Here is an 11,272-nt window from a genome sequence, read left to right on the forward strand (position 1 = left end):
GTTTAGCTGTGTGCAGAGTCGGAGTCAGACACGAAGGCAACAGCAGGTCACTGAAGACACACACACACACACACACACACACACACACACACACACACAAAGATGCTGATTATCCATTTAAATTCCTAATGAGGCTGTTTGACAGAAACACAGTGTGTGATAATGTCAGCAGACGGTCGCCACGCTCGTTAATATCTTCATATTTTTACTCGTGTTGCTTGTTTATTTTCACTGAACACGGATGTAAGCGGTAAATCATGAGTCTGTTTAGAGCTGCAGTGATTCACTTTCACGTTTTCATACATGATTATCTAGAAATATATCGTTATGGTTTCAAACGACTTAAAGCCAAAAGATCTTCTTCATTACCGACCAATAAAAGAACCTTTTGTCCTTGAGTGAGCCAATCAGAGCGGAGAGTGTTTGTTTTGTCCACCTGTCAGGACATGATTGATGCTCTTACACCCACAGTTAATTGTTTGTGTGTGTTTACACCTCAGCGTCCTGTCGTGTCCCTTCGTTCTGACGGACAACAAAGTTTCACCTGGAAAACTTTTGAAACAATTCATCAACCCACTATTTGGATAATCGATGGATCATTATGTGATTAATGAAAGTTAACTGAATATCGTTGGGTGACTCTCGACCCAGAGGATTTGTGGTCGACATTTTCTCACTGTGGTGAAAATGTAACCACATTGTTTTTTTATGCAAATGAACCAGTTACTGGAGAATTTCCATTTTATTCCTCTTTTATTCTTTGTTTATTTTATACTTCTTCTGGGGAGATATTGAAGTTTTTGCAGCTTTATCTTTTCAGATCACAGTTTTTCATACCCGTCCCATAAACCGCTAAAACTATAAGATAAAACATAATATACACCAGGCAAAGACTAATACGTCTGTGTTTTTATTTACATGAGGTTTCCGACGCAGGATTTCAGTTGTAGTGAAATATTTCTACAGTGTTGGATTGTTACTTGAAAGTCGAGGATCTTCCACCATCTGCAGATCATCAATAATGAAAATGTTCTAGGCCCTGAAACTGGGACTGCAGCTGATGATTATTTTCATTATTGATCAGTCTGCCAGTTCTTTTATCAATTAATCATTTTATCTATAAAATGAAAGTAAATAGTGGAAAATGTCTGTTAAAACGTTCAGTTTACTGTCGTGTGTGATGAGGAAAATATTATATTTGAGAAGGTACTGAGATAAAAAATGAATAAAATGATTGTTTGATTATCACGCTGATCGTCTCTGCGTGTTGCGGCCTTCCTTGGGTCTTTTCACTGAATTGATTTCAGCCGTTTCACCAGCAGACGTGATGGAAACGCCTCCGGACGTCGTTCCTGCTTTGAATATCAAAACCCTGGAACAGCAGCGTCACCTGAGAGGAGAATTTAAATGAGACAGATTTGTAGGAACCTGCAGTGTTTTCAGACTGATCAGTGTGTGACGGTTCCTCCTGTGAGCAGCTGGCCGCCGCCTCACACACACACACACAGACACACACACACACACACACACACACACACACACACACACACACACTACATTGATCTCATTTAGGTCATTTATTAGGGACTAAAACACACATACACACACGAACATGCACTCTCACATGTAATTGTAACATCAGCCTGTTGGCATGGCGACCGCAATCATCCGGCAGGGCGACCCACTTGTGATGTCATCGGGCGAGGCGTGTGTGATTGGCCGGATGATGAATGGCTGCTGAGCTGAGCTGGGTAGTAAGCTGACAATTACCTGAAACACAAAGAGAGAGAGAGAGAGAGAGAGAGGGAGAGAGAGAGAGAGAGAGGGAGAGAGAGAGAGAGAGACAGAGAGAGAGGGAGATAGGAGAGAGAGGGAGAGAGAGAAAGGGAGAGAGAGAGAGAGAGAGAGAGAGAGAGAGAGAGAGAGGGAGTGATGGTCTCTCGACCGGCTCTGAGTCTGGATCAGATGCAGTCAGACAGAAAATCAAATCCAGTGACGACAGACGAGACTAAAAACATGAGACACTTTGAAATGAAATAATATCTGTGGTCCGAGGGCGAAGGTTTGATAGAAGTTAGAAAAATTATTCAAGTCAAAGTACGGTGGCCTGGAAGGACAAGAGAGGAAACATAAAGAGAAACTTTCCACAAATCCAGAAACACACATATCTCTAGAGAACGAGAGGTTTATTGTTTTTATTGTCTCATCTTTCATTTAGATGTAATACCCCCTCACCCTCACCCTCACCCCTCTCTGTGCCAATCACATCATTGTCTAACTAAATTGTTGATCCACAGTAACCAGCCAGGAGACAATCAACCTCCTGCAACGTGTGTGTGTGTGTGTGTGTGTGTGTGTGTGTGTGTGTGTGTGTGTGTGTGTGTGTGTGGTTATGGTTTAAAAAATGAAACTAAAATGTAAACTGGAGAAGAAGACTGGCAGGGTGCAGCTCCCCTCTGAGCCAATCAGCATCAGAGCGATCAGCGTGTTGTGACCTCATTACAGCGCCCCCTGCTGGGTCGTCACTGTCGTCCTGAGGGACTGACAGAGCGCTGACATCATCAGTCATTAGGGACAAACACAAAAACTTTCTCCATGTTTAATATTTGAAATCACAGTTTCACTCTGAATCATTCATCAAAACTCTTGTCTCATAATTTTGATTGATTGATTGATTGATTGATTGATTGATTGATTGATTGATTGATTGATTGATTGATTGAAATCATCTGGTATTAAGACCCTTGTTTGGACAGGACTGAATGTCGTGGAATTAGAAAGTGATATTTGCAGTTCTGGTGAAAAATGTGCAGTACTTATATGTGCTATATTTACTGTATTATATGTATATGTACTGTATTTATATATTATACAATAACAGTAATAAGCAACATTTTTATTTCATCATGTATTTGGCAGCACCGGCACAAATAGTTTCACAACTGGACTGGTACTGGACTGTTGCTAAGCAACACACAAACATTTTCCTGACCTGCACATTCCTCTTCTGACAACACAGACTTCATGGAAATCATTTTCATCGTTGCAAAGTTTGTTACAATCTGAGACAGATAACGAGTAATTAACAGATAACAGATCAGCTGTGAGGCCGAGTGATACATGCAGCTGTTGCATGGAGTGACTCTTGTCCAATGAAATGACTTGAACTAACTGTTATAATTACATTTAGTGGTTATGTGTAATTACTTATTACATTCGTTTGTATTTATGAACCTTTTCAAGCAGAAATATCAAATATTCTGAATCTGGACGATGTGGATTTATGAGGATTCTCTTTAATGAATTTCTGATGATCGTATTGAAATACATATAATAATAATATATAATAATATTGATGATGGAATAAAATCTCCTGTCCTCTCTGTGTCTCAGTGTTCGTACGTCCCCCCCTGCGAGAGGGACAACCAGAAGAACACAGACAGTGTTTTGTGGTGGGAGGATTACTTCACCAAAGAGGTCAGCAGCCAGTCCTTCATCTGCTTCTTCAACCAGCAGAGGAGGTGAGACACACACACACACACACACACACACACACACACACACACACAGTTACAGTCTATTTTAAGGTGTGGTGCAGACAAATTGGAAACAGGAGGATGTGTGATGCTGTGAAACTGACAGATCATTGTTACCGCAGCAGATTATTACAGATGAGCTGCAGCGACCAGCAGCATCACAGAGGCGTCTTTTGGACTGAACCTTTTTTCCACTTCACAATTTACTGCTGGGCGACCTTTGACCCTGCAAAAGTGGCCTGTAACTTCAATTTAACAGTTCTTATTCCTCCGGATCTTACAGCTCTATTTTCAGTCATTGTTGTGAGGGACGTTTTTCACAGGAACAAAGTTGTTGCAGCAAAAAATGTGTTGGAACTTTGAAATGATCCTTTATTAAAGTAAAAGAACTAATACCACACTGTAAAAATTATACTAAAGTAAAAGTATGTCATAGTATCAAGAAGCAGGAAAATTATGCACCAAAATGTGAGTGTTTGTATACAATATTGTTAGATTATTATTATTATTATTATTGTTATTATTATTATCATTGTTATCATTATTATTGGAGCATTAATGTGTGAGCAGCATTTTCCGAGGTGGAAGTAGTTTTAAATGAGTTAATCTGCTGATTAATTTCTTGATTAAACAGTTGATTGTTTGGTTTGTCAGATCCTACAGTGAGACTTTAACATTACCTTAAAATAAAAAACATTATTTAAATTATTTAAAAAAAATAAAATAAAAAATGGTCAGGTTTGTTCAGCTGTAACTTTAAAATAATTGATGCTTTAGACGAAAACTGTCACGAAAACTTCTGTCGACCAACTGATGGTTTCACCTCCAATTGTAAATATGTTGAGTAGTTTAATTTACAATAAAACATATTTTATAAGCTCCTCATCTGTTAAATCTTAATCTGTAAAATAACTAGTAGCCTAACTAAATCTGTCAGATAAATGTGAAGCTGTAAAAGGTTTAATATTTCCCTCTGAAAGCTGGTTCAAGTCAAGTTAAGTCTAAGTACCAAAAATCTGCACTTAATTAGTGTCCTAGTGTTTGTTTGGTCTCTGAGCTCCAATAAAAGTAAATTTTAAAGAGCCTCTCTTCTGATTGGCTGACTGTTTTCTGAGTGATCCAATAAAAATAAAGCAGATTTCAGGTAAAAACACTCAGAGAAACCAAATCCTGCAAAGGTTTGGATGGTGGGTCCAGGTGGGCGGGGCTTGGTGACTGCTTTGTTGTGACATCACAAAGTTCCAGAAGTCCTGACGGCTGGTTTTAAGGCTCAGTTTCTGAATACAGGCTGTGTGCATTTCTCTGTGGACTGAGGCTTTGATACTTTCACAGTATTAATATAGAAGCTAGAGCTGATCTATAATCACACTACACATGGACACAGACCTTTACACTGCAGGAGCTTTAAAGCTGCAGTGAACAGTTTCCACAGACAAAACTAGCTCCATAAAGAAATGTCCTGATCCCAGCCCCGTCCTCCTCCTTAGGGGATCCACAGAGAACTCTCTCTTTCTCTTTCTATTCAGGTTACTGTAAGCGCTTTTTATTCTGTGACCGAAAATTGATGAGATGGAGAAAAACAGATCTCCTTTAGTGTGTCAGCTTAATCCTCCTATTACTCACAGACGATGCTTACCTGTGACCTTGGCTGGTTTTATTTATATCTCTGCACCAGAAGGATCGGAACGAGGAAACTCTGCTTCGTAAATGAAAACCCGCCGGGAGCTCGTGATGCAGCAGATAAGCTCTGCTTTTCTTTAGAGGGAAACAAAACTGGAGCAATCATTACTTTTTTTTTTCCTTAAGTTGAGAGAAAACAATTAGTCACTACTTGTTGGGTTTGTTTCGGAGGTGGCACGAAGGTTATGTCCCAAAACTTTCTTGTGGTCAAATTAACCACATTCGTTACTTCTTTCTTGAACATTAATGTTAACTCAAAGAGGAGAATCTTCTCCTTGGAAAACAATAAGTTATAGTTATGAAAATATTATTATATCTTTGTTAACAGTACAGATTATTTTAGATAATGAATTTACTGTTACAAATGTTGTTGTTGCTTCTTTTTTGCTGTTTTTTCTTTCACTGTTTAAAAAAAAGCAGCTCAAAGGGTAAAATCCCTCCCTTTCCTGGAAGGCTTTTAATGTGAAAAACCTGCAGTGTTGTAGTGTAAAGTTTCATTGATAGTAGTTTAACTGTTATAAAAAATAAATTAAAAAAACAGCAAAGTAGAAGTTTACTGTTCTTTGTGTGTTTTCAGGCCAGATGACGTGTTGTGGCGGCGTTCCCATGACACCAGCGTCCTGCTGCACTGCGTCCTCTGGCCAATGGTGTCGCTCCTTCTGGGCACGCTCATCGTGCTCCTGACGGTGTGCGCTCGTTCCCTCGCTGTTCGAGCCGAGGCCCTCCAGAAGAGGAAATGCTCTTATGAAGTTTGCCAGGACCTGTCCGGCGTACCCTCAGATCGCCGCGGCAACAAGGCCGGAGACCTCCTCTCGACGAACTCTGACCCCGAGCTGTCGTCGCCGTCAAGGACCCTGCCGCTGTTTGCGGTGCCGGTGCGACGCCGCGATCGAGAACATTAAGACGGAACAGGAAGTCGTTTTAATGTCATGAAATCTAATCTGTCAGGATGCTGAGGAGCCGGTGGGCGAAGTCGACTGACTGACTGAGGACGCCACCAACAACCCGCTGCTGTCTGGTGTGGTTTGTATCAGAAAACAAGAGGATGAAGAAGTGAAATCCACCTGGTTGCCTCTCGATAAACACTGTAGAGAAACATCAGCACCTTTCCTCCGACTGAACAAACTGGATCAGGGAGGACTCTCAGACGCTGCTGAGGCGAATCCTCTCATTTATAATCAGCATTGCTTCTGTACTAGAGTCGTAACGAAAGGTTCTTTGCATTACATGAGTGCTGTCATTGAAAAGTGAGTCAGATTCAAACTTCGAACATGAGGTTCGACACGTGGAACTCAACTGCTCTTTACTGAGGTCTTAACTGTAGCTCTTCTATTAATGTAGTTTTCCCTCTGAGTCCCAGTAGCCATAAATGTGTCTAAATAGAGCCAAAGTCGTCACCTTCGGGTTAGCTTCTGTTCCTGTAGGGTTTCATTGACTCATCAAGGGTTTCGTTTACTGTTCCTTGGGTTTACTTTCCATTTTCTCTGATAAACGAGTGTCTACTAAAGCACTTTGATAGTAGCCAGAACACGAACCGCCTGATTAATTGTTTAGCGCTGACAAAACTACAGTCCCCGTGAAATTTTACCAGCGTCATCGCAACGGTCGCTTTCCTCTGTAACCAGAACAGATTCGTCTTTCCGACTCTTCGGCTGTAATCTCTGCTGTCTAACGTCACTGATGTACTATCTTTGTACCGAGGCGTACATGTAGAAAACAGCTGCAACATCAGGAGTATTGGTCACATACTTGCTTGTGAACTTTATGTGTATCTGGAGGACTGTATCCACCAGGGGGTAGATTAGGACCTAATCACTAATCAGTGTCCCGTGGCTACACTTGAGGAGGTTGTAATATTGTTGATGTTGAGATCACAGCAGAGAAAACAGGCAGACAAGCTGTATGAGTTTATCTTCAAACCTTTGCACCATTGTGAGGCCTGCTCTCTGATACCGCCCCCCACTGGACATGTGCTGCATTGCGTTTCAGATTCATTTCCGACGACTTTTGCAACCAGCGCTCCCAAGAAACGCAAGATACACGAAGTAGCTTCGATGCGAACGTGTAGCAAATATGTCAGCGGCTTAAAAAACATCTACAACTGTCCTGACGTTGTTGCAGTTCAGTCCTGTTTTTGTGAGATTTGGTCACGGGGGCCCAGTACAGCCATCAAAACCAGTCAGGACAAATCAACTGGCCTCAGTCAGGTTTTAACCAACAACGGTCTTGTTAGTCATGAAATGCTGCTAACGATAGAAATATTAAATAAATGATATTAGAATTATATTTTGAATTACCACTGTTAACTATACTACTAACAGTGCTTAGTAAACTTACGTTGTACAGCTGGATTTGTAGTTATTAACAAGAAGTATTTTACTCTCCCATTTATAGTTTGCTGGCTCTATAAGAAAGAAATCAATCACAGGGTGCAACTGTACCTCCACATTAACGAGTAGCAATACCTGTTGTGAAGAATAGTTCCTCCATTAGCCTGTTAACAGCATCTTAATGTTGTAGCTGACCTCTGTAGTATAATGTTGGACTGTTCCTGCGACAGTAATGTATCATATTTATATTTATTTATTCATTTATTATATGTTTCACCAGCTGATAAATAAATGTAGAGGAGTAAAAGCTGATATTTCACTATGAAAAGTGGCAGAAATGGAAGGAAATCTCTCAAAAATTGAAAAATTTAAAGTAAAAGTTCCTCAAATTATTCTCAGATTCTCAGAATATAGAAGTAAAGAGCCAGTAAAAACTGATTGGCAGGATATTTTTAAATCAATAATTGGAAGTAATTTTTAATAATTGAACTTTATTATTTATTGATGTGTTCAGGTACACTCTGGACTCACCAGAGGGCCCATTAGTGGCTCCTGTTGCTTCTGGGACTCCGAACTGCCTCCTCATTAACGGTGTGCGAGCTCTTTGAACGGCGAAGGTGTTTGTAGACGGCGGGATCGAACCACAGCATCAGAGACGTTAGTGAGAAAATACCCTTCAGACAAAGACAAAGTTGGTCTTTGTATTCTGGGCTGAAAGGTTCTTGAATGCATCGTACAAAGATCACATGATCTCCCAAGTTTACATCAAATGCAGCTCAAATTTTACCTGAATTTGAAGAAAAATAGGCAAAAGAAAATGCAAATTAATGAGCATTTCCATCCACTGCTGTTATTATTATGGAAACATTTCTGTTGGTTTCATGGATAAATGTGAGGAAAGTGAAATTTAAGTCACATGGTCACATGTACGTCAGCGTTTATCTTTAAGACTGTTTGCTTTAATCAATCCAACAACTTTCCCACTTCAGTCAAGTCCAAAAACTTTCTCTCAGTATTTTGAGATTTACAAGATTTTTTCAAGAAAAATCAACTTGTTTCGAGAATTTTCTAGAAACGTCTCTTGAAATATTGAAAGAAGAAAGATTAAGTTAGAGAAGTGGATAGAAGAATAGAGACGAATTAAACCTGATTTTAGGAGATTTTAGATTTTAGAACTTGTTTTGTTTTCATTGTTTGAACCATGACGACGTCACGTGATCCTCCAGCAGAGTTTGAGGCTGATGATCATTCAGGACGTTTAAACTGGATCATGTGGGAACAAACAAACAAACAGAAATGAGATAATTATCATGTACATGCCTGAACCTGGTTAATGTTGTTGATCCCCTTTGCTCTTTACTGAAGCTAACGTCGCTCCGTCCAAACTGTTTATCAGATGGTTGGAGAACTTCGGACACCTCCTCCAACACGAGTGTTTCCACCACTGTTCACTGTGACGTCAGAAAGTTACTTAAGAAAAAAACAATCAATCAAAAAATAGAGATGAAAAATACATCATGTGCGACAGAAAATCTTTCATCCACCTGTGGGCAGCGTCGGGAATCAGGAGGGAATTACTGAGAGAAATGGCTTCATAAGAAGGAGCCATGTTTGGGTTCTGATCTGTATTTTAAAATCTGTAGATTTTTTTATTTCTTTTTTTGTCGCCTTGTTTTTTGGACCAGCAGGCGTCTAAAGAACCGAACCATCAATCACGACTGAGTGTAATTAAAAGGAAGTGGTGACGTGTGCACGTTAAACAGACGTGACACCGAGGAAGAGGACGTGACCGCTCCGCCATGAAAAACAACTCGACACATGGCCGCCGCCGCCTCCGGGCCTTTCAGCCGCCGCCTCCGGGCCTTTCAGCCGCCGCCTCCGGGCCTTTCAGCCGCCGCCTCCAGCAGTAATGAGGACAAAATCTAGAACATGTGAATAAAGTGGGGTGCGTTTGTAAATCCCTACAGCGCAGATGGTTCATGTCTCTCTACAGACGGGTGGAGTCAGATTCTACTTGGTTTCTACCCTGTTTAGACGTTTAGGGAAACTTGTGACCAAAGTAAAGAAAACGGAACGAGAAGGTTTTAAAACTGGCAGCGTTTCATAAAATCGCTGCTGATTTGTGTTTAAAATCATCATGAATTCACTGTTTTGTGGCAGCTGCTCGTATGTACCTTTGGTTTAGATGAACACGAAAGGTCCGAAAACGACGCTTTTCCTTTGTTTTGTTGTTGTTCATTTTACATTTGTTGATCTGAGCAGAGGAAGCGTTGTGTTGGAGAGGAGCTGCTTCTGTTCTCTGTGGATTCAACTGTGACTCAACAGGACACATTTGGTTCAGCTGAAAATCTCAGTCTGTTGGCAGACAGCACTGATAAGATCTAATTAAGGTTATTATTAATGATCATGGTTTTTTTTATCAATTTTACCTTTAGCGAGACGTCTCCACTCGTCTTCGTGCCCACTCATCATCTGGTTAACAGCTGCACAGTCTCCATTTATACACTGATAATTAACATTTACAGCTGCAGACTTGGATAGATTCTTTAGTGATGATGACAACATGAAACTTCCTGTCACTGGCTCATGACAGAGATGGAGCTTTGATATGAAAAAATAAAAACTATGAAAGGAGTTTTTAAAACTGTTAAAGATCACGTCATTTTAAACCGTCCGTTTTACAAATGATTTGTCCGGCCACTTGCAACATCTCCGCGGCCCACCAGTGGGCCCCGGACCGCAGGTTGGAACCACTGGATTAGAGAAAGAGATATAATGACGTTTACATCTGCAGCCCTGATCGTGTATTAATGCTTTATAACTTTATTATTACTGGATAGAAACACGTTATATCTATATAGTCTGCAGCTGTAAATGTAAATGATCAGTTTATGTTTGGAGTTTGGTCCAGATGTGCTGCAGCTGTTCTCTAAAAAGACAAAGTGTCTGCTGGAGGAGGATTTCCCACAACCTGGCAACACAAAAGTCGTCATTATTAATGGCTTATAACTGATCTATAAAGCATTAGTAACTGCTTAGTAAACGGGGTCTGGTCGTAAAGCGGTGCCCAGGCAGTTCAGGTTGTCGTGAACACACCAGAGTAACACGTCTTATTCAACAGTGGCAGAAACGAGAGTAACTGCAGGTGCAGGGGGGCAAATGAGGCAACAGGTGTGAGGTAGGAGCAGCAGCAGCAGGTGGCGGAGACGCTGTGGTAAACTCTGGTTTCATCTCTTCACAGCTTTTACGTGTCGGAACAGACAGTACAGCAACATCTCCATCTGGATCTCTTCATGTGAAATATGTGTTTGTTGGTTTACATCGCTGACGGCGCCGCGGCTTCATGCGAGAGTTTGTTTATTCCGCACAAGCTGTTAATTGGAGTTTGTCGGCGAGGATCCTCCTGTAATCTGCTTCAACGCTCTCAGCTCACTTCAGCTTGAAGTACAGAAACTTCTCCAGGATCAACTAGAGACTAAATGAGCGAAACAACGATTCATCCTGCATCAGAGGGAGTTTTTCATCCCTACCACCAACATGCCCGACTGAGTCTAAAAATTACCTGGCGTGAGGCTACTCGTTGCTTAGCAACAGCCACGAGGCTGAGTTGTGTGGCTGCCAATGAGAGGATAAACAGCTGAACTTCAGTGTGTGTGTGTGTGTGTGTGTGTGTTGTTGTAGATACACGTCGTCCTGCTCAGGGTCAGCTGGTGCCGCAGTGTCCCG

The 11,272-nt window shown here is 41.0% G+C and overlaps 1 protein-coding gene across 1 annotated transcript; it reads left to right on the forward strand.

The window, feature by feature from the left end:
- Positions 1-3,393: 3,393 nt before the first annotated feature.
- LOC111651034 (calcium-activated potassium channel subunit beta-4-like) lies at positions 3,394-9,236 on the forward strand (the record flags this gene model as incomplete). The annotated part of the gene is made up of 2 exons (XM_023400994.2): positions 3,394-3,521; positions 5,794-9,236. Coding segments are annotated over 2 exons (453 nt in total), but the record flags the coding sequence as incomplete, so codon positions are not given.
- Positions 9,237-11,272: the final 2,036 nt, after the last annotated feature.

This window comes from Seriola lalandi, unplaced genomic scaffold, assembly GCF_002814215.2.
Source record: "Seriola lalandi dorsalis isolate HSWRI2012SDOR001 ecotype SW California unplaced genomic scaffold, Sedor1 jcf7180002053145, whole genome shotgun sequence".
Classification (NCBI taxonomy): Eukaryota; Metazoa; Chordata; class Actinopteri; order Carangiformes; family Carangidae; genus Seriola; species Seriola lalandi.